Source organism: Pristiophorus japonicus, chromosome 5 (assembly GCF_044704955.1).
Source record: "Pristiophorus japonicus isolate sPriJap1 chromosome 5, sPriJap1.hap1, whole genome shotgun sequence".
Taxonomy (NCBI): Eukaryota; Metazoa; Chordata; class Chondrichthyes; family Pristiophoridae; genus Pristiophorus; species Pristiophorus japonicus.
Genome location: NC_091981.1, coordinates 185736088 through 185760746, shown reverse-complemented (window position 1 = coordinate 185760746; position 24659 = coordinate 185736088). Strand labels below are relative to the sequence as shown.

The 24659-nt window shown below is 44.0% G+C and overlaps 1 protein-coding gene across 4 annotated transcripts in view; it reads right to left on the bottom strand.

Annotated features, from left to right (window-relative positions):
• Window positions 1–8468: 8468 nt before the first annotated feature.
• ddc (dopa decarboxylase) overlaps window positions 8469–24659 on the bottom strand; it is a 307592-nt gene continuing 291401 nt past the window's right edge. For 3 of the 4 annotated variants that reach the window (XM_070881160.1, XM_070881159.1, XM_070881161.1), the window contains exons 13-14: window positions 15324–15425; window positions 8469–9204 (exon numbers count right to left, since the gene is read on the bottom strand). In XM_070881160.1, coding sequence (XP_070737261.1) covers window positions 9007–9204; window positions 15324–15425 — 300 coding nt within the window. In that variant the 3' untranslated portion in view covers window positions 8469–9006. The remainder of the gene's footprint in view (window positions 9205–15323; window positions 15426–24659) is intronic. The other variant, XM_070881162.1, reaches the window with a different exon arrangement.

Here is a 24659-nt window from a genome sequence, read left to right as displayed (position 1 = left end):
TTGTGCGTCACCCTGTCCTGTACGAGAGAGGGAAGTGTGTCAGTGATTGTGATGCAGTCTGTTTGGGTGATGTGGCTGTCATGGTTGAATGGTTGACTGTGTGCAAACTGTGACATGTGGGTGTGAGGCTTGCAGCAGTGCTAAGTGGGTGAGGTGAAGCATATGAAGGTTAGGAATGAGTCTTGATTGATGGAGATTGTTTTTAGATGAGTGATGGGGTGTGGTGCATTGAGCGGAGGCTAGTGGTGCAGTTGGTAAGATTTTTTTTTAAATTCATTCATGGGATGTGGGCGTCACTGGCAAGGCCAGCATTTATTGCCCATCCGTAATTGCCCTTGAGAAGAAAGTGGTGAGCTGCCGCCTTGAACTGCTGCAGTCCATGGTGTGAAGGTACTCCCACAGTGCTGTTAGCGAGAGAGTTCCAGGATTTTGATCCAGTGACGATGAAGGAGCGGCAATATACTTCCAAGTCAGGATGGTGTTTGACTTGGAGGGGAACATGGAGGCAGTGGTGTTCCCATGCGCCTGCTGCCCTTGTCCTTATAGAAACAGAGAAAATAGGTGCAGGAGTAGGCCATCCAGCCCTTCGAGCCTGCACCACCATTCAATAAGATCATGGCTGATCATTCCTTCAGTACCCCGTTCCTGCTTTCTCTCCATACCCCTTGATCCCATTAGCCGCAAGGGCCATATCTAACTCCCTCTTGAATATATCCAATGAACTGGCATCAACAACTCCCTGTGGTAGAGAATTCCACAGGCTAACAACTCTCTGAGTGAAGAAGTTCCTCCTCATCTCAGTCTTAAATGGCTTACCCCTTATCCAAAGACTATGTCCCCTGGTCCTGGACTTCCCCAACATCAGGAACATTCTTCCTGCATCTAACCTGAACAGTCCCGTCAGAATGTTATATGTTTCTATGAGATCCCCTCTCATCCTTCTAAACTCCAGTGAATACAGGCCCAGTCGATCCAGTCTCTCCTCATATGTCAGTCCTGCCATCCCAGGAATCAGTCTGGTGGTAGAGGTCGCGGGTTAGGGAGCTGCTGCCGAAGATGCCTTGGCGAGTTGTTGCCGTGTATCTTGTCGATGGTACACACAGCAGCCATGGGGTATGCTGGTGATGGAGGGAGTAAATGTTTAAGGTGGTTGATGGGGTGCCAATCAAGTGGGCTGCATTGTCCTGGATGATGTCGAGCTTCTTGTGTTGTTGGAGCTGTACTCATCCAGGCAAGTGGAGAGTATTCCATCACACTCCTGACTTGTGCCTTATAGATGGTGGAAAGGCTTTTGGGAGTCAGGAGGTGAGACACTCGCCACAGAGTGCCCAGCCTCTGACCTGCTCTTGTTGCCACAGTATTTATGTGGCTGGTCCAGTTACGTTTCTGATCAATGGTGACCCTCGGGATGTGAGGGATTTGGTGATGGTAGTGCCATTGAATGTCAAGGGGCGGTGGTTAGACTCGTTTGTTGGAGAATGGCATTTGAAGATGCATTCACTGACTTTGACCACTGTGTGAGGTCATTGAACTTCTAACAGCACTGCATCCAGGTCCTCGGGGCTTGACTCCTGGCATTGATCACCATTGCTATCTGCTCCCACAGCCTTCTAAGCATGTGTCGAGAGTGCCTCCTGACTCTCTGCATATCTCTCTCCTTTCCACCTACTCCACCAAGAAGATGTCCAATGCAGTGTAGGAAAACTTGGAACCCATTCTCTCATGTTGAATGTTATTGAATGTTTCCCAGGTCAGAATCAGTTATAGAACTATTTCCAGCACCTGTTCCAGCTACAATGCACCTTCCCTTTAAGAGGTACAGGCTAGCTTTAAGCAGTGCAGGCTAGCTTTAAGAAGTGGTAACAAGTTTACAAGAGCTGGAAAGTGGAATTAGGCTGTGTAGGGGTACAAAGGAGGCTTCTCTCCCTCATAGTGCACTAACTGATATAGTTAATCAACACCTCGCCCTTCTGTTGGTGTTAAAAGGAAGGCTTCTCTTCCCCAGGGTGGATTAACTGATATAGATAATCGACACCTCGCCCAGCTCCCACTGTATAACGACCATGGAAGTAAACCAACGAGCAATGCACGGGAAGGTTCAGCCTAAAACCTCTGAAATACAAGAGGTTTCAAGTACAATTTATACAGGTTTTGGAGAGGAGCACCCACCTACAAAATCCTCGATGGGTCTAATTCTATCAGTGAAGTTACATTAATTTGTCGACTCTTATCAAACTGTCTGAGTGGTATATGCACTTGCCCATCTTCTATGGTGTTGTTCTATGACTTGCACTTTGCCACAGTATAATAGACACCTAAACTGGCTTCCATAGAAACATAGAAACATAGAAAATAGGTGCAGGAGTAGGCCATTCGGCCCTTCTAGCCTGCACCGCCATTCAATGAGTTCATGGCTGAACATGCAACTTCAGTACCCCATTCCTGCTTTCTCACCATACTCCTTGATTCCCCTAGTAGTAAGGACTTCATCTAACTCCTTTTTGAATATATTTAGTGAATTGGCCTCCACAACTTTCTGTGGTAGAGAATTCCACAGGTTCACCACTCTCTGGGTGAAGAAATTCCTCCTCATCTCGGTCCTAATTGGCTTACCCCTTATCCTTAGACTGTGTCCCCTGGTTCTGGACTTCCCCAACATTGGGAACATTCTTCCTGCATCTAACCTGTCTAACCCTGTCAGAATTTTAAACGTTTCTATGAGGTCCCCTCTCATTCTTCTGAACTCCAGTGAATACAAGTCCAGTTGATCCAATCTTTCTTGATAGGTCAGTCCCGCCATCCTGGGAATCAGTCTGGTGAACCTTCGCTGCACTCCCTCAATAGCAAGAATGTCCTTCCTCAGGTTAGGAGACCAAAACTGTACACAATACTCCAGGTGTGGCCTCACCAAGGCCCTGTACAACTGTAGCAACACCTCCCTGCCCCTGTACTCAGAGACTTCTGATCAACAATTGCTGATTTTGCTGTTTAAGTACAACAGAGGTTACGGATTCAGTTTAATGTGTTATATATTTGTGCTATACCTACATAAGCAAGTGTTACATACATAGGCAATTATACAGACCCTCCTAATACTGATAAGTTCACTACCTTCCGCAAAATTCTGACCACCTATTTGCAACTCTTACAATTTATCCCTTACAGGCTGGATAGCTCTTTTTCGATCGGCACAGACACGATGGGCCAAGTGGCCTCCTTCTGTACCATAAATTTCTATGAAGTAACTATTTTGGACTCCCTGCTGATGCATGTAGCCAATCAACAGGGCAGTTAGTGCTGGCTGCACGCTGCAATCACTTTAATCAGCAGGCAGCACAAAGTTGGCATGCTGCTTGCAACACATTGAACAAGCATGGGTTAATTGCGATCCCGGTGCCTGTTTTTGGGGGCTATCCAATTTAGCCTCCCATATGTCTGCCCATTTCACAAATCTGTGTACGTCCTCCTGAAGTCTGTTACTATCCCAACTGTGTACTACACTTGCGAGTTTCATGTCATTGCAAATTTTAATTATGCTCTGTAAACACAAGTCCAGTTTACTATATACTATATACTACTAAAAAGAGTAATGGTCCCAACATCGACTCTGGGGAACATCGACTCTGGGGGACACCACTGCACCCTTCCCTCTCGTCTGAAGAACAAGTATTCACCACTATCTGCTTTCTGCTAAAACCAGCTTCACCGGCAGAAATCCTTTCCCAGCCTAACTTGTTTCAAGGGCTTTTCAGCAATCTCTGTGCAATTAGCTTGAGGAAGAAACCAAGCTACACAAACGTAATTCAAACATAAACATGCTGTGTCATTAGTTCATAAATGTATCTGTTTAGCAGCTCCTTTTTGAATTTAGATAGCTATTCAAATACACCAGTAACTGCTGCAAGGGTATTAGCCCAAACTTTTCAAAAAAATCTTTTGAGTTTGACTTGCAGTCAAAAGAGGGGGAGCCCAGAAATTCCTTACCTTGTCGCCACAAGTTATCGGCGCAATCCTGGTGAAAAATGGCAGCTGCTACTCTAATGTCCTTATCTGGTGCGGGTTTCTTTCTTTTTTTCTCTGTTGCGGGATTCGGTGGTTAACATTTTGGTGAGAGCATTAGCGCTGCTAAAGCGCTGGTGCTGGAGGTGCAAATGGGGAGAGCGTGACAAATTTGCTGGAGTTCCTTGAGGAGTAACAAGCAGGGTGGATAAGTGGGAACCAGTGGATGTGGTACATTTGGATTTCCAGAAGGCATTCGATAAGGTGTCACATAAAAGTTTACTGCACAAGATAAAAGTTCACGGAGTTGGGGATGATATGTTAGCATGGATAGCGGATTGGCTAACTAACCGAAAACAGAGAGTTGGGATAAACGGGTCATTTTCCAGTTGGCAAACAGTAACCAGTGGGGTGCTACAGGGATCAGTGCTGGGCCCTCAACTATTTACAATCTATATTAATGACTTGGATGAAGGGACCGAGTGTAATGTAACCAGGTTTGCTGATGATATAAAGATGGGTGGGAAAGCAAATTGTGAGGACAACACAAAAAATCTGCAAAGGGATATAGACAGGCTAAGTGAGTGGGCAACAATTTGTCAAATGGAATATAATGTGGGAAAATGTGAGGTTATCCACTTTGGCAGAAAAAATAGGAAAGCAGATTATAATCTAAAAGGAGAAAAATTGCAAAGTGTTACAGTACAGAGGGACCTCGGAGTCCTTGTGCATGAAGCACAAAAAGTTAGTATGCAGGTACAGCAAGTAATCAGGAAGGGAAATGGAATGTTGGCCTTTATTGCAAGGGGGATGGAGTATAAAAGCAGAGAGCCCTGCTACAACTGTACAGGGTATTGGTGAGGCCACACCTGGAGTACTGCATACAGTTTTGGTCTCCGTATTTAAGAAAGGATGTACTTGCATTGGAGGCTGTTCAGAGAAGGTTCACTAGGTTGATTCAGGAGATAAGGGGGTTGACTTATGAAGATAGGTTGAGTAGGTTGGGTCTATACTCATTGGAGTTCAGAAGAATGAGAGGTGATCTTATCGAAACATAAGATAATGAGAGGGCTCAACAAGGTAGATGCAGAGAGTATATTTACACTCATAGGGGAAACTAAAACTAGGGGACATAATCTCAGAATAAGGGGTTGCCCATTTAAAACTGACATGATAAATTTTTCTCTGAGGGTTGTAAATCTGTGCAATTCTCTGCCCTCGAGCTGTGGAGGCTGTCATTGAATATATTTAGACAGATTTTTGAGCGATAAGGGAATAAAGGGTTATGGGGAGAGGGCAGGGAAGTGGAACTGAGTGCATGATCAGATCATCCATGATCTTATTAAATGGCGGAGCAGCCTCGAGGGATCAAATGACCTCCTGCTCCTATTACTTAACATCACACTCTGCCAACTTGGACCTCAGTGTTAAACTTAGCGCTGAGTTCTAAGCTCGCTCTGAAAAGCGAACGGGTCAGAGATGTTGTCAGCATCTCTTAAAGGGACACACACATCTATCAGGTAAGTTTGCATTTAAGCATTTGGACTGGATTTTAATTTTTTTTAATTGAAGTGGCTTAAAACATATTAAATTTTTGAAAGTGTACAGGGAGTGCTGCTGGATGCTTGCAAGGCCTTGGATGGTAAAGGAAGGCCTCTGAAAAAGCAGAACATGCTGGAAATACTCAGCAGGTCAGGCAGCATCCATGGAGCTAGATACAGTTCATGTCTCAGGTCGAGATGCTGCCTGACCTGCTAAGTTCTTCCAGCATTTTCTGCTATTTCAGATTTACAGCATCTGCTTGCAGATGGAAGAGAAAAACACAGAAGAGGAGGAAGCAGAAGGAAGGATGCAACCCAGACAGCCTCTTTCTGGCTTGAGATATCCGGGATCATATCCTCCACCTGCCAGTGGTCTCAACGCCAATTCCATTTTCAACATTTGTCTCACGCCTTACCTTCCTTCTATTACTGACCATCTTGGCCATAATGCTGGAATAAAAGCCACCACAAAGCAAACTTTCCAATCCAACGTTATATATCTATCCATCCAATATGACATCAAGAAATTAACTAATCACTGTTACACATTCCCTTGGCGACTGTCTTGTGTGTGCCTTTGACTATCCTACTGATGTCACGCAGTGCTATCCCAGTGGCTGCAGCATATCTGGTGAAAGGCTTCTGACTTTCAGTGGGGCACACTGCAAATGGCTTGCAGGTCGACGTTGAGGAGCTGGTGGTTGGGAGTGTGAAATCGAGTAATGGTGTTTCTTCTTCATTCCTCTCTTGGTCAACCGCTGGCTGGGTAGGCTGCATTTCTTGGGTGTGTGAAATGAGGAAGGTGCAAGGATGGAATTGTGATGAGCGGAGGGCAGGAAAGCAAGAGGCAAATGCGAGAAGGAGGATACCATATGAGGATACCAGCATCTTGTATCCTTTCAGCCCTGCCACTGGCCACGGGCTTAGCCATGCCCCTGTCAAAAATGAGTAGCACTCTCTCCTCCAAGAGGGTAAGGTAGATGTTAGGAATAGGAGGTATGTCTCATGTTTGGTACAGATTGTTGGTAGATGAGTGATTGAGCGAGGTGGCGGGTGGGGGGGGTGGCGGGGGGATTTGTGCATTGAGCAGTGTGTGAGGTTAGTGGTGCAGTTTGTAGGAGATGGCTTTTGAAGATGCATTCACTGACCTTGACCACTGGTCTGAGGTCATGAAGCTTTTTTGGACACTAGAGCCAGGTAATGGGGGTGATACTGCTGGCACCTGGTCCCACATTCTTCTTTCTGAAGCCCTCCTGGCTCCTGTGGGGAGAGGACCTCCCTTGCAGTGTCGACGCTCTGCACAAAGCTGGAGTGCTGTGTGTGAGACCCTGAGTGCCCCTTTCCCTGGCCTGTTAAGTCATTTGTGTTAGTGCTGAAGCACTTTTATCATTTTTTTAGGTGTGGAAAGCAATTCAGCTTTAAGAGTTGAAACTCCCATTTGGGAATTCTTTTTAATGCTAATTTTTTTCAGAAGGCAGCTAAGCTGTAAGGGCTTAAAAACTGCCTATTTTTCCATGAATTTTATTTTTTTCATTTCAGAAGGCAGTTTCCCTTTTAAGGCATAGATCTGCTTTCCGAAATGACAGCTGCTCTTTTTATTTGTTCCAGGATGTGGGTGTCGCTGGCAAGGCCAGAATTTATTGCCCATCCCTAATTGCCCTTGAGAAGGTGGTGGCTGTGAACCGCTCCACTCCCTGTGGTGTTAGGGAAGGAGTTCCAGGATTTTGACCCAGCGATGATGAAGGAAAGGCGATATATTTCCAGGTCAGGATGGTGTGTAACTTGGACAGGAACTTGCAGGTGATGGTGTTCCCATGTGCCTGCTCCCCTTGTCTTTCTAGGAGGCAGAGGTCATGGGTTTGGGAGATGCTGCCGAAGAAGCCGTGGCGAGTTGCTGCAGTGCATCTTGTAGATGGTACACACTGCAGCCACGGTGCGCTGGTAGTGGAGGGAGTGAGATGGTAGATGGGCTGCTTTGTCCTGGATGATGTCGAGCTTCTTGAGTGTTGTTGGTGCTGCACTCATCAAGGCAATGAAGAATGGTGGAAAGGCTTTGGGAAGTCAGGAGGTGAGACACTGGCCGCAGAATACCCAGCCTCTGACCCGTTCTTGTTGCCACAGTAGTTATGTGGCTGGTCCAGTTAAGTTTCTGGTCAATGATGATCATCAGCGAGCATCCCCACTTCTGACCCTGTGATGGAGGGAAGGTCATTGATGAGTTGGCTGAAGATGGTTGGGTCCTGAGGACTCCTCCAGTGATGTTCTGGGGCTGCAATGATTGTCCTCCAACAAGCGTAACATTTGTGCTTGGTGTGACTCCAGCCAGTGGAGTGTTTTCCCGCTGATTCCCATTGACTTCAATTTTAATAGGGCTCCTTGATGCCATACTCTGTCAAATGTTGCCTTGATGTTAAGGGCAGTCACTCTCACCTCACCTTTGGAATTCAGCTCTTTTGTCCATGTATGGACCAAGGCTGTAATGAGACCTGGAGTAGAGTGGTTCTGGTGGTGCCCAAACTGAGCCCTCTTGCTGTAATGATGCTACAGCCGCATTACATTGGGGCCTCCTATCAGGACTGACTCCACCATAACGGTGTTACATGGTGAGTTTAGCGCTGGGCTAATGTTAATTAGCCACCAGTGCCAATTTACTGGTCCTGCCAGCACCATCAATTTCGGCGGCCTTTACCACTGCAGGTTTTTAGCGATATCGAATTTCTAGGCCTTGGTCTGTCTTGCAGCTTTGATGAGAATCAGATAACTTGACACTTTAAGTAGTTGGTCTGAATATTACATTAAAAGTTATACACATAAGTGAATTATATAAAGTAGAGTTTCATTTTGAGTTTGCAAACCATTTATTTTTCATAATATAAGCATAGTCTAACAAGTAGTGTAAATGTATATTATATTACTGTTAATTGTTTAATTGTTCAGTTATTAAATACATTTGGATTGCAATAAAAAAAAATAACTGTGTCTTTTAGCTGCTTAAAAATGTACGGATGGGATTAAACCAGTAGCTCTTTATTATCCTGGGTGTGCCATCAAACAACCATGCAAGATGTTAGGTTGAGTGTGAACACTCTTGAGGATGTAAGGGGCAGCACTCACTTAATACAGCAGTCTGACACACAAGTCAAAAATATTTATAGCGTACCAATGGTGTAAGACCCAAAATGAATAGCAATAATTTAATGTCGTTATATTTTTCAATACACAATGTTATTTGTTGAACACAGTTTATCAAGTAATCAAAATAAAATTTACACTGCAAAATACACAATCACAAGTTATTTAAGAATTATACTTGAGTTAGTGCTCAGGGATTATTGGTCTACATTATTCTCTGGTCAGCAAAATCAGCAGCACAAGTCCGATCATTCACAGAAATTAAATAAAATGCTTTCATTTAGCACAAATATACATTACAACGTAAATGTACTTTTTTTACACAAGACATGTATTATTGACGGCCTGCTTGAATGTCAGTGGCAATCTCCTTTATGTTCTGCCAGGCATACTGGACATGTTTGCTTTCGACTGTACGTGCACATATAGCAAGACGGAGGACAAACTTGTCTCGAAGTTGACATGGCACAATGTGAATCTTTCTCATTTCGTTTATTCTTTTAATGAGTTTTTCATTGAGATCATTTGAGCCCTAAAAAAAATGAAACACACCAGAAAGATTTTAATTTTTTAAAACTTATTTCGAACAATGTTTATTTTAATTCACTGCAAACTTTCCAAATGAGAATCATAGAAACTTACAGCACAGAAGGTCATTTAGCCCATTGTGCCTCTGCTGGCTCTTTGAAAGAGCAGTTGTGCTTAGTCCCACACTACTGCTTTTTGTCCATAACCCTGTAAGTTCCTCCTCCTCAATTAGCGATCCAACAATTATTTATGTAATTAGCTTTCACCACCTTTTCAGGTCGAGCATTCCAGATCCCGACAACTTTCTGAGTGAAAACAATTCTCCTCATCTCCCCTCTAGATCTTTTGACCCACTCATCACTCTATCAAAATTCCTCGTCATATTGAAAACCTCCATTAGGTTGCCTCTTAACCTTCTCTGTTCCAAGGAGAACAGTCCTAACATTTTCAACCTCTCATTATAACTGAAGTCCCTCATCCCTGGTAACATCCTAGTAAATCTTCTCTGTACTCTTTCTAAGGCAGTTACATCTTTCCTGAAGTGTGGTGCCCAGAATTGTCCACAATACTCCAGCTTGAAGCCTAATCAGTGATTTATAAAGTTCTAGCATGATGTCTTTGCTTTTTTATAGACTTTGCCTCCAATTTAAACCCAAGTAACCCATATACTTTTTTTAACCACCTTATCAACTTGCCCTGCCACCTTTAAGGGTTTGTGTATATGGACACCAAGGTCCTATTGCTCATCTACACTTTTCAAAATTGTGTCAGTTAGAATATACTGTATTTCCATATTAGTCCTCCCAAAGTGCATCACTTCACACTTCTCTGCATTTAACGCCATCTGCTATGCTTCTGCTCATTTCATCATCCTGAAGTCAACAACTATCCTCATCATTAACTACTACATTGCCATGTTTCGTATCATCTGCAAACTTTATAATGCTGCTTCCTACATCCGATTCAAGATCATTTAGAAAAATTAAGAGTCATGGACCCAAAACTGAGTCTTGGGGAACTGCACTGCAAACTATCTCCCAGTCTGAAAAACATACATCCGCCACCACCATCTGCTTTTGTCACTAAACCAATTCCCTTTCCGTATTTGTCGAATGCCTTCCAAAAGTCCATATTTTTAAGATTTGCTGTGCTACCTTGATTAACCTATCTTGTTCCCTCATCAAAGAATTCAATCAAGTTAGTCAGACATGATTTGCCTTTAACAACTCCATGCTGGCTCTCCTTGATTAATCCATACCTTTCCAAATGAAAGTTTATTTTGTTTCTGATGATGGTTTCCAATAACTTCCCCACCACTGATGCTAGGCTACTGGCCTGTAGTTTCCTGGTTTATCCCAATCCCCTTTCTTGAATAATGGCATAACATTAGCAATCCTCCAGTCCTCCGGTACTACTCCTGCATCCAATGAAGATTGAAAAACTGTGACCAATGCCTCTACTATTTCTAACTTTGCTGCTTTCAGCAACCTAGGATGCATTTCCTCCGGACCAGGTGACTTGCCAACTTTTGGTAATGCTAATGTTTTTAGTACGTGTTATCTATCTATTACTATCCTGTCCATAACTTCCCTCTCCTCTAATCCTCACATCATCCGCCTCCTTTGTGAAAACAGATGCAAAGTAATCATTTAATACTTCAGCCATGTCTACATGAAGATTTCCCTTTGGGTTCTTAATAGGCCCAAATCTTTCCCTAGCTAACCTCTTACACTTTATATAATGTTACACTTTATCAGGTTCAATTTAATGTTGCCTGCTGATCTTTTCTTGTACCCTCTCTGCCTCCCATATTAACATTTTCAATTCTCTCCTGTACTTTCCATAATCTTCCTGGTTATTAACTAAATCTTGCTCCTGACATTTGTCAGAAGCCTCCATTTTCTGTTTTATGTTATCTTTTATTTCCTTTGTTATCCAGGGTGCTGTACCTTTTCCCATCAAAGGAATATGCCTAATTTGTACCTGAACAGTCTCTTCCCTGAATGCCCTCTATTGCTACATTACTGCTTTACCCTGCAATTGCCTTTTCCAATTTACCTGTGTTAGGTCCCTTCTTAAATCACTGAAATTAGCTCTTCCTCAGTTGAGCATTTTTACCTTCAATATTTTTTGGTCTTTTTCCATAATTATTCAAAACCAAATTATGTTGTGGTCACTGTTAGTTACATGATCTCCTACTGTCCACTTGCCCTACTTCATTTCCCAGAACCAGATCCAACACTGCTTTATTCCTTGTTGGACTGGAGACATGTTGATCGAGAAAGTTCTGTACACATCAGAAATTCCTCCACTTCCCTACCCCTAGCACTATGTTTCCCCCAGTCTACAGTAGAGTAATTAAAGTCTCCTAATACTCCCAACAGTATTTTTGTTACACGCCTTTGAAATTTGTCAACAAATTTGCTCATCTATCTCCTCACTGTTTGGAGCTCTACATTAAAAAAATCCCAGCAATGTAACAGCTCCCCCTCTGTTCCTTAACACAAGCCAAATAGATTCAGTCCCAGAACCATCGAACGTATTGTTTCTATTTAGAACTTGTAACATCATCCTTGATCAATACTGCCACGCCCCCTTCTCTTTTTCCTTCTGTATTATTGCTGAATACTTGGTAACCAGGAATATTAAGAACCCATTCCTGGCCTTGTTTGAGTCATGTTTTTGCAACCATGTCATAATCCCATGTGGCAACTTGTGTCTGCAGTTTACCAACACTACGGACATTGACGTACATACAATTTAATATCTCCCTTGTCACTTTTACTACTTTCCTCAATCTGGTCCCTCCAATTTTGGGATATTTCTAATTTTACTGCTCACTAATAAAATAAAATTGAGAGTACTTGTTTTGTGCTTTTTTGGAATGTATTGTGGGTGTGAACAATCATTGCAACACTTGGATGGCAATTGTTATACTGAAGAATAGTGTATGAAGGGTTCTGCAAGGAAGAGGCATGTGATAGCTTTAATGAGTCATCATCATCATCATCATAGGCAGTCTCTCGAAATGAGGATGACTTGCTTCCACGCCAAAAAAGGATGAGTTCACTGGTGTTTCAATAAAGGACCTAATATTCCAGGTCCTGAACTATATCCTGAAGGGTGGAAGATTCTTGTGCGTGGATTGTTTTAAGGTGTGGTGGCTATTGCACACCAGCCACCACATGAGCTTGACAGAACATTGTATGCCACTTGATCTTAATGAGAGTGCTCAAGCATTGATGGGAGATCACGAGGAAATAGTTGGACACATACTAGGTAGTAAATCATATTGGTGTCAGTTGTCCCTTATTAGGAGCTACTTTAGCTGTTTTGTAGCTTGTATGGGGTCCTTGTCAAGCTCCTGATTAGAAAGCTTCAGCTTCCTTCTGGTCTTGATCTTCCTGCTTACCTTCATCTGCCTCTTTAAATGAAGATCCTTTCTAGGGGTGAGATTAAGAAGCATGCAGCAAGCTGCAATGATTCAGAAACCATTGCAGGACTACACTGGACTGCAACCTTGATCAATCCAAGTATCTGAATCGAGCCTTTAGGCTTTGGATTTGATTTGCAGATATTGTATCTGGTGCCTAATGCCTCAACAACTCTTTTTGATGGGGGGGGGGGAAATAAACGTTAGATCAAGTGCCCCCCGATCTGGGGGACACTCCAGACACTTTTAACTGCCCCTTTACCTAATGCCTCAACAGCAACGCTAATGACTATTAAGCTGGCAGCAATGATTGCCTGTAGTCCCTCTATTTATTTGCCTCTATTGGAGTTTATGCTGGATGCCAATCATTTGCTTGGCTACTATCCTAGTGGCACAATGCACCTCATTATATGCCAGTTGATCTGAGATGCTGCCGTGGGGTCATGAGCTATTGATGTAAGGAGTAACCTTTGTCTGGGAGTAGCCAACAAGAACTGTGCCCTGGGCTGGTGAACAGCCTGCAATCTTTGCATTAACATGAAAAATGTTAATGGCAGCGTCCCAGGTAGCATGCTTTCACCTGCCTGATATGGTTGGCACTGCATACAACCTGCACAATCAGTGAGTCTACCATGATTCGGCAAAATGTCACAGATGGGTCATGTCAATGACCCCGGGGACATGGAGAAATCTTACCAATCTGTAAAACTTGATCCTCTCTTTTTCAATGGCTTGCAATATCCATTGGAAATTAAGTTAATTGAGCAGTTCCCTGAAATAGTCCATCTATCACGTCAGGTGCGCTGCAAAATGATTTATGTGGCACATGCCCACCCAATGTTCCCCCTAATTTTTGGGGGTGCATGGTTCCTTTAACAGGCTGCGCTGCTCATTCAAAATTTTGTGCATGCACAAAACCTCCTATTCAAAAGCCAGTAAGCGACCTACGCGGGACTCCCAGACACGCCTAGCTTAGCGGGAACATTGATGTCCCCTGATGTAGCCTGCAAATAACCTGTGGAGAAGAAATCAAGTGCCACTGTCATTTTAACAGCTACATTTGATGCTGTGGCTGAAGGTCCAAGGTAAGTAGTTGACACAACTGTTATTGTCTGCTTTGTAAATCACAATCTTCTGAGGCACTGGCATCTTGATGAGATATGAATGCCTCAATCTACAGATACCTTACAGCGGGTGTCTGTGGATTGATCATTTATGTCTGGGGTGCCTTACCAATCTGACATCTCCCTCTGCTTCCTTATCATCCTCCTTTGCAAAACAGAGGGTTGCTTAGGGGAAAGAGTATATTTGGGAGTACCAGAATCAAGAAAGCAACACCAGTGGAGTCTGTACCCAGCAACAATCCTTTAGTCTACAAAGTTCAAGTTTAACAGTCCTTAACAGCAAGAACTTCCACAGCAAATGGATAAATTGAGCTAAGCTGTTAGTACATTTAGCAGACTGCAACACTACTGATATACTGGTATAATCTTTGGGGTGATAACCTGACATTGGGGAAGGAAAATAGTGTTACACAATGTGTACTTCTTGCATGAGAATTTTAAGGGTGGGGACAGGTTTTTGGTGGACACTGTGGACACCTCTGTAGTACAACAGCAACAACCACTTGTATTTATATAGCGCCTTTAACATAGTAAAACATCCCAAGGCACTTCACAGGAGTGTTATCAAAAAAAATTTGACACCGAGCCACATGAGATATTAGGGCAGAGAGGTAGATTTTAAGGAGAGTCTTAAAGGAGGAAAGAAAGGTAGAGAGGTTTAGGGAGGGAATTCCAGAGCTTAGAGCTTTGTCAGCTAAAAGCACGGCCACCAATGATGGACCAATTAAAATCAGGGATGCTCAAGAGGCCAGAATTAGAGGAGCACAAATATCTGAGGTCTGTGGGGCTGGAGGAGATTACAGAGATAGGGAGAGGCGAGGCCTTGGAGGATTTGAAAACCGGGATGAGAATTTTTAAATCGAGTTACTTAACCGGGAGCCAATGTAGGTCAGCGAGCACAGGGCTGCTGAGTGATTGGGACTTGGTGCAAGTTAGGACACGGGTAGCAAATATATGGATAACCTCAAGTTTAGAGAGTAGAACATGGGAGGCCGGTCAGGAATTTGTTGGAATAGTAAAGTCTAAAGGTAACCAAGGCATGGATGAGGGTTTCAGCAGCAGATGAGCTGAGGCAGGGCGGAGTCAGGTGATCTTCCCCTCTAGACTGGCAAGAGTTTTCATGCCAAGCCTCTACTGCATTTATCTACATTTAGTGCCAAGATTGCACTAAAAATAGCTCTAAAACAGAAAAATCTAGCCCAAAATTTCACAAAGGCCAGAATATGCTTTGCCACTATAACATATTTATATGGGCTAGCTCAGCACTTGCTCGGTAAGAAAGATGATTAAATTTTGCCTTCAGATACTTTCCATGTATTTACATAATTTTCATTACTTAATGATTATCTTGCACATTTCAGGCCTGGGTCCAGAAATCATACTCAGCATAAATTGGTTGGGTATCATGCTCGAGAAACTCAATGCCCACTATCCTAGTCTGCACTTCTACGTATTGCACCAGTGGGACCAATTATACTGATTATAAATTTATGCCTCTATGCTAAAGAGGAAAATATAGGAGGGGGTTTATGAAAAGTACATAATCTTAACAGCATTTTTACATACCTTGAATCTGAAGCACACCAGTCCCAATACGACGTCATTTATAATCTCAAACTGGTCATCTTGACGTACCAAGTTCTCAAACTCATGTGCTAGATCCACCTGCTGCAGCAAACACAACACAAATGAATGTTGAGACCCCAGGTTTTAATAAACATGGTTTTCAGCAAAAGTAAGTGACTCCTCACAGAATAAAGGAAAATTGGACAAAAATGATGAAAAAGATGTTTTTTTAAGTCATTTTTGTAATGCTTTTGAGGTGAAAATCGACAGTTTTTATGATGGAGAGGATTTGGAGTCGGAAGCTCAGCTCGAGATTGAAGAGGACACTGAGGGTAAGAGTCTGCTTCAGCTTAAGACAGTGGCCAGCTCCCAAAGACTGATTTCAGTCTTCCCAGTGTTTAACTGGAAGAAATTGTGGGTCATCTGAGACTGAATGCTGGACAAGCAATCTGAAGAAGCATTGGAAGTGGCAAGAGAGATGGTGGAGTGGTAAAGCTGGGTGTTGTCAACATACATGCTGAAGCGAACCCCATTTCTGTGAATGATATCACCAAGGGGTAACATGTAACTGAGGAAGAGGAGGGGCCAAGGATGGATCCTTGCAGGACTCCTGAGTTGATGATCCTGGTGTGGGAGAGAAGCCAGTGCTCGAGATGTTGTGGCTACAATTGGTTATGCAAGAGTGGAACTAACCAAGGGCAGTCCAACCAAACTGGACAATGGAGGAGAGGTGTTGGATGTGAATGGTGTAGCGAAGTGTGTTGAAAACAGCAGATAGATAATGCACCACAGTCACAGACAATATCATTTGTGATTTTGATAAAGCCTGCTTTATCGTTATGGGAGGGGCTGAACTCTGACCAAAGTGATTCAAAAAGGGTCTCAGGAAAGATGGATATGGATCTGGGAGGCTTCAACATGCTGACTTTGGAGAAGAAGAGAAAGATGGAGATGGAGCAGTAGTTAGCGATATGGGGGTGGATAATGACGGCGGTGGGGGAAGACAATTATGGGGGTGAGGATACCATTTGCAATGTCAGCCAACATGGGAAGGGAAGTTGGGTGGTCAAGTGTTTGGTGGGAATACGATCAAGGGAGCAGGAGCTGGGTCTCATGAATAAAATGAGCTTGGAGACAGCAGGAGCAGAGGTGATTTCAGGGCTAGATGATTTGTCAACAACTACAACAACAACTTGTATTTATATAGTGCCTTTAATGTAATAAAATGTCCAAGGCACGTCACAGGAATATTATAAGATAAAAAATTGACACCGAGCCACATAAGAAATTACGGCAGATGACCAAAAGCTTGATCAAAGAGGTAGATTTGAAGGAGCATCACAAAGGAGGAAAGAGAGTTAGAGGGGTGGAGAAGTTTAGGAAGGGAATCCCAGAGCTTAGGGCTGAGGCAACAGAAAGCACAGCCACCAACGGTTGAGCGATTATAATCAGGGATGCTCAAGAGGGCATAATTTAAGAAGCGCAGATATCTCGGGGTGGGGGCTGGGGTGGTTGTGGGGTGAAGGAGATTACAGAGATAGGGAGTGGCAAAACCATGGAGGGATTCGAAAACAAGGATAAGAATTTTTAAATTGAGGCGTTGCTTAAGCCAATGTAGGTCAGTGAGCACAGGGGTGATGGGTGAAAGGGACTTGGTGCAAGTTGTGACACAGACAGCAGAGGTTTGGATCACCTCTAGTTTACGTAGGGTAGAATGTGGGAGTGCACTGGAATAGTCAAGGCTAGAGGTAACAAAGGCATGGATGAGGGTTTCAGCAGCGGATGAGCTGAGGCAGGGATGGAGACGGGCAATGTTATGGAGGAGGAAATAGGTGGCCTTAGTTATGCCACAGATATGTGGTCGGAAGCTAATTTCAGGGTCAAATACGACACCAAGGTTGCGAACAGTCTGGTTCAGCCTCAGACAGATGCTAGGGAGAGAGATGGAGTCGGTGGCTTAGTAACAGAATTTGTGGCCGGGCCCGAAGACAATGGCTTCGGTCTTCCCAATATTTCATTGGAGAAAATTTCTGTTCATCCAGTACTGGATGTCGGACAAGCAGTTTGTCAGCTTAGAGACCATGGAGGGGCCAAGAGAAGTGGTGGTGAGGTAGAGCTGGGTGTTGTCAGCTTACATGTGGAAACTGATGCTGTGTTTTCGTTTGATGTCGCCAAGAGTCAGCATATAGATGAGAAATAGGAGGGAGCCAAGGATAGATCCTTGGAGGACCCTAGAGGTACCAATACGGGAACATAAGAACATAAGAACATAAGAATTAGGAACAGGAGTAGGCCATCTAGCCCTTCGAGCCTGCTCAGCCATTCAACAAGATCATGGCTGATCTGGCCGTGGACTCAGCTCCACTTACCCGCCCGCTCCCCATAACCCTTAATTCCCTTATTGGTTAAAAATCTATCTATCTGTGATTTGAATACATTCAATGAGCTAGCCTCAACTGCTTCCTTGGGCAGAGAATTCCACAGATTCACAACCCTCTGGGAGAAGAAATTCCTTCTCAACTCGGTTTTAAATTGGCTCCCCCGTATTTTGAGGCTGTGCCCCCTAGTTCTAGTCTCCCCAACCAGTGGAAACAACCTCTCTGCCTCTATCTTGTCTATCCCTTTCATTATTTTAAATGTTTCTATAAGATCACCCCTCATCCTTCTGAACTCCAACGAGTAAAGACCCAGTCTACCCAATCTATCAGCATAAGGTAATCCCCTCATCTCCGGAATCAGCCTAGTGAATCGTCTCTGTACCCCCTCCAAAGCTAGTATATCCTTCTTTAAGTAAGGTGACCAAAACTGCACACAGTACTCCAGGTGGGGCCTCACCAATACCCTATACAGTTGCAGCAGGACCTCCCTGCTTTTGTACTCCATCCCTCTCGCAATGAAGGCCAACATTCCATTCGCCTTCCTGATTACCTGCTGCACCTGCAAACTAACTTTTTGGGATTCATGCACAATGACCTCTAGGTCCCTCTGCACCGCAACATGTTGTAATTTCTCCCCATTCAAATAATATTCCCTTTTACTGTTTTTTTTTCCAAGGTAGATGACCTCACATTTTCCGACATTGTATTCCATCTGCCAAACCTTAGCCCATTCGCTTAACCTATCTAAATCTCTTTGCAGCCTCTCTGTGTCTTCTACACAACCCGCTTTCCCACTAACCTTTGTGTCATCTGCAAATTTTGTTACACTACACTCTGTCCCCTCTTCCAGGTCATCTATGTATATTGTAAACAGTTGTGGTCCCAGCACCGATCCCTGTGGCACACCACTAACCACCGATTTCCAACCCGAAAAGGACCCATTTATTCCGACTCTCTGCTTTCTGTTAGCCAGCCAATTCTCGATCCATGCTAATACATTTCCTCCGACTCCGTGTACCTTTATCTTCTGCAGTATCCTTTTGTGTGGCATCTTATCGAATGCCTTTTGGAAATCTAAATATACCACATCCATCGGTACACCTCTATCCACCATGCTTGTTATATCCTCAAAGAATTCCAGTAAATTAGTTAAACATGATTTCCCCTTCATGAATCCATGTTGCGTCTGCTTGATTGCACTATTCCTATCTAGATGTCCCTATTCCTATCTAGGGAGTGGGAAGAGAAGCCATTGTAGGTGATTTTCGGGCTACGATTAGATAGCTAAGAATGTAACCATGCGAGTGCAGTCACACCTAGCTGGACGATGGTGGAGAGGCGTTGGAGGAGGATGGTGTGGTCAACCGTGTGAAAGGTTTCAGATGGGTCGAGAAGGATGAGGAGGGATAGTTTACCTTTATCACAGTCACAAGGGATGTAATTTGTGACTTTAATGAGAGCTATTTCGGTACTGTGGCAGGTGCGAAAACCAGATTGAAGGGATTCAAACATGGAATTCTGGGAAACTTGAGCATGGATTTGAGAGGTGACAACCGTGTTCAAGGACTTTGGAGAGGAAAGGGAGTTTGGAGAATGGGGCAGTAATTTGCAAGGAGGGAAGAGTCAAGGTTTGTTTTTTGAGAAGAGGGGTGATGATGGCAGATTTGAAGGAGAGAGGGACAGTACCTGAGGAGAGAGAACTGTTAACAATGTCAGCTAACATGGGAGCCAGAAAAGGAAGTTTGATGGTCAGCAGTTTATTGGGAATAGGGTCAAGGGAGCAGGAAGTGGGTCTCATGGACAAGAAGAGTGTGGAGATGTCAAGAGGGGAGATCGTAGAGATACTGGAGAAAGATGCAAGTTCAGGGCTTGGGCAGGGAGGAACATTGGAGGAAGTTTGGTCTGGTGGGCTAGGAGAAGGAAGGAAAGTGGCAGAGGCAGCTGATCGGATGGTCTCAATCTTGGAGACATTGAAGTCCATGAGCTCCTTGCACTTGGAGGTGAGTGTGGAGGGGACAGGGGCGAGGGCTTTAAGAAGACGGTTAGCAGTGGAAAATAGTAGCCAGGGGTTATACTGGTTAGGAGTAAGAGAGAAAGCACAAGACAGAAATTAGCACCAGTTCTTAACATTTAGATTTAACTAACACCGCAAATTAAAATTGACCTCATGGAGTTCAGACAGAGCTATTGTAAACATTGTTGATCAATGATCTGAAGGAGAGCATGGTGCAATTGAATAGCAGAAACCATGTGCAAGGAGGCATCAGTTCATAAATATTACATGGTTGGTAAATGAAGAACGTGTTAGAGAAGTGATTGGAAGACTGGAAGAAAGGAATAATAGTAGAATAACAGGAAATAACACTGTCAAATCATACCATGACTTCAGGTCAAACAAGGCCATAGAAACTTTCTGATTACTATCTACCAACCCCCTCAACTGATGAACCAGTACTTCTCCATGTTGCACTCCACTTGGAAGAAGCACTGAGGGAAGCAAAGGTACAAATGTACTCTGGGTGGGGGAGCAAGCGGGCTGAGTCCTGAAGGACATGACTGCCAATGTTGGCCTCGGTTAGGTGGTGAAGAAACCAACATGAGAGAATAATTTACTTGACTTCATCCTCAAGAACATACCTATCATGGATACACTGTTCATGATTGCTTTGGTTACACTGTTCATGATTGCTTTGGTAAGTGTGGTCACCACAAACCCTTTGTGAAGATGAAGTCTTGTCTTCACAGTAAGGATATCGTCCATCATGTAGTGTGGCATTGCTGCTGTGTTAAGTCAGATGAAATGAAGGAAAATCTAGCAGCCCAAAACTGGGCATCCATGAGAAGCTGTGTGGCAGCAGCAGCAGAGTTCTCTACCCCCACAGTGTGTAATCTTATGATCTGTCACATCCCTCATTTCATCATTAGGTCAGGAGGCTCAACAGAGAAAGTAGAATGGTATGTCAGGAGCACCACCAGTTCCAGCTTAGAATGAGATAGCAACTTAGTGAAGCAACAATACAGGACTACCTGCACGCAAGCACCAAAAGCTGCAGGCTATAGACAGAGCTAAGTGGTCCCACAACCAACAGATCACAGCACAGCTCTGTAGCTCTACCATATTCAGGCAAGAGTGGTGGTGAATAATCAGTTAAATCATGGGAGGACGAGGCTCCCTGCCCATCTTCAACAATGGCAAAATCCAGCATGTGCGCGCAAAAGAGAAGGCTGAAGTGTTTGTAAATGTCTTCAGCCAAAAGTACCCAGTAGACGATTCCAATTGGCCTCTTCCCAAGGTCCACATCATTATAGAAGCTATTGTCCAGCTGATGTGGTTCACGTCATATAACATTGAGAAGCAACTGATTGCACTGGATAGAATAAAGATTATGGGCTCTGACAACATCATGACTGTAGTGCTGAAGATCTGCACTCTAGAACTAGCATCCTCACCCCCAGCTAAGCTATTTCAGTACAGCTATAACACTGGCATCTACCTGACAAGGTGGACAATGTTCAGATGTGGCCTATTCACAGAAAGCAAGACAAATATAACCCGGCCAATTAGAGTCCTATCATCCGCCATCCATTTATCACAAAGTAATGGATGGAAGGAGTCATTAATAGTACAAGCAGCATCTTACTCATGATTAATCTGCTCACCAAAGCTCAGTTTGGGTTCCACCAGAACCACTCTGCTTCAGACCTTGTCACAGCCTTTATTACGAGTTGAATGCCAGAGGAGAGATTAGAGCAGCAGCCCTTTATATTAAGGCAGCATTTAACCAAATATGACACCAAGGAGCCCTAGCAAAACTGACGTCAATGGTAATCAAAAGGAAAACCCTCCAGAGTCAGAGGAAGATAGCTATTGTTATTATTGCCGGGACAGTGCTGCAGATATTCATTTGGGATAGCGTCCTAAGCCCGATGATCTTTAGCTGCTTCATCAATGACTTTCCCTTCATCAAAAAGATCCGGAGCAGGGCTATTCACTAATTCTACCATGTCCAGTGCCTCCAATAATGAGGAAGCCTACAGCAGGACCTGGATAATGTTCAGGCTTGGGATGACAAATGGCGGTTAACATTCATGACATAGGTTTCAGGTAAGGAACATGTCAAGCAAGAAAAGGCTCAACTACCTCTCCCAGACCTTCAATGGCATTGAGAGAGTGCTTGCTTTTTAAATTGAAGAGTTTCCCACTATGGACCAGTTATATTAATACTGTGACTGCAAGAGAGGATAGAGACTGGGTACTTGGCTGAGTGGCTGATCCCTCAAAGTCTATCCATCATCTACAATACTCAAGTCAGAAGTATGATAGAATACTAATTTTGTGCTTGGATGCATGTAGCTGCAACAACACGCAAGATGTTTGACATCATGCAGAACAAAGCAATCTGTTTGATTGGCAACCCTGCCACTAGACTCAATGTCCAGTCCCTCCAACATCGGTGCATAGCAGCTGCAGGATGCACTGCAGCGACTCACTAAACTTAATTTGACAGCATATAACTTCTACCAAGAAGGACAAGAGCAGCAAGCTCATCGGAACATCATCACTTCCAAGTTCCCCTCCAGATGAGACACCATCCTGACTTGGACATAGTCGGTTGTCTTTTCATTGCTGAGCCACTATCCTGGAATTTCTGTCCTAGCATTATCTTCAGAGTACCATCGCTACAAGGATTGTAGCAGTTCAAAGAGAATGCCCATCACATTCCTCGCATAACTAGGGATGACAGTAAATGTGGCTTTGCCAGTATCACCCACACCGTGAGAACAAATTAAAAAAGGCATGGAAAATTGCAAGGAGGCAGAGCAGCTTATTGGACCAAAGGAAAAAGCTTTGTTGAGAAAAAGGGAAGTTATAGTAATAGGCAATTCAACGGTACGATTAGTGAAGAAGATTTAGAGTAATTTATCTTTTGAGGGATAACATTGAGAAATGTTAGCCCTCAAGCAAATATTGAGAAAGTGAATAAGCTAGGAGCCTGTGATAGTAGTCTAAATAGGAATTAACAACAAAGGGAAAAATAGCTACAGTATTGTCACTTCATCTCCTGCTACATCAGCTTTGGCAAAGGCTGTTAATGGATCGAGGTGCCCTTTAAGCCTTTCTAAAAGCTTTCATAATTTTCCCACTGTATACCTTGAGAAAGGAAGCCTGGAGGTTTCTCCTGCCAATTGCCAGAATCCCAACTACTCCTTTAAGCCATTAAGATCTGTTGAGCTTTCCCTTATATATTAGATGCGTTTATTTGTACTGTAAAAATAGCTGTCCCTTTTCTCTGGTTGGTCCCTTGGAGGATAAGCCACACCCTGAAGTTTTGCTGGAATGTGTAACTGGAACCGCACAGCTCAAGTTCTCACTGACTTCGCAAATTGTAACTCGATCCATTTTGACTTCCAAAAGCCACAGAGGATAGATCTCCCCAGAAGCCACCAAGTTCCAGCCGAAGTCCCTTACCCCAGCGCAAGCGGGAGTTCCAGGTCCAGATAAAGGGGCTCGAGAGTCGGGAGGAGCCCCAGGAGCAGGAGCAGGAGTTCCAGGTCCAGATAAAGGGGCTTGAGAGTTGGGAGGAGCCAGCTGGTGCAGGGACAAAAAGTTTAAAAAAAAATCAAAATCAAAATGAGACGTCACAGCCAAGCGGCTAAGTGATTGGCTGGTGGATTGGTGAGTATTTTTCTTTTTCTTTTCAGTAGGAAACCTTTGGCATTGCTGTAAATAGGAACTGCCAGTAAATATATGTGATCTTTAATATCTAAGGAGAGCTAGATAATTAAATCGGCTGTTTGCTGAGTAGCGGCTGGGTGTGTTGTGGTAACGTGTAGAGTTTAGTTCTACTCGATAGTTGCGAGTGTAACTAGAGGGATGGCAGGGCAGCTCAGTCCCGTGGATTGCACATCCTGTGGCATGTGGGAAGTCCCGGATGCTTCACGCAGCTGAGGTGACCATGTGTGCAGGAGGAGTCTCCAGCTGCACCAACTTGAGCTCCGTGTTTTGGAGCTTGAGCGACAGCTGGGATCACTACGGTACATCTGTGAGACTGAGAGCAACGTGGATAGCACATTTCTAGAGGCGGTCACCCCGCAGCTTAAGAGTGTGCAGACAGAGAGTGTCATGTATGTACTTTTGGGATCACTAGCCACTAGATGGCATCGCTATTGGAGGCCATTGGGCTGCACGCACATGTGTCCAGCCCAAGTATAAAAGGCCAGCCATTTTGTATATTAGTCACTTTGGGCCTTAATAAAGCAGAGCCAAGGTCATACCTCTTGGAGTTGAACAGTACTCAGTCTAACAGTTATTACATTCACAACATTTGGCGACAATGCAACAAGAACCTTTGCATGCAAAAATGAGCACAAACTGGATTATTGGAGTGATTTGTGGAAGGAGAAGATTGGGCAGAGTTTGTGAGTTGTTTGAGCCAGTTCTTTGTGGCCTTCAAAATGGAGAAGGTCGGCGACGCAGATCAGCGCCGGGCGGTGTTCCTCACGATTTGCGGTCCAAAAATTTATGGTCTGATAAAGAATCTACTCCTGCCTGTGAGTCCAACAGAGAAGACGTATGAAGAATTGTGTACACTGGTACAGGACCACATTAAGCCAGACAAAGGCATCATCATCTCGAGATACAGATTTTACATGCACGTTCGCTCAGAGGGCCAGAATGCGGTGGAATTTGTTGCCGACCTGAGACGTCTAGCGGGACCATGTAAGTTCGAGGCTGTGTTGGCAGACATGCTGCGGGACTTCTTTGTAATCGGCATCAACCACGAGGTGATTCTGCGTAAACTACTGGCGGTGGAGATGTTGGACTTGAACAGGGCCATCGCGATCGCTCAGTCATGCATGACGACGGATAGAAGTCTAAATCAGACATCAGTGAAAAATCGAAACTCGGCAAGTACTGTAAATATGATTGATTCGGTGTTTGGCAGAGCGGCACACG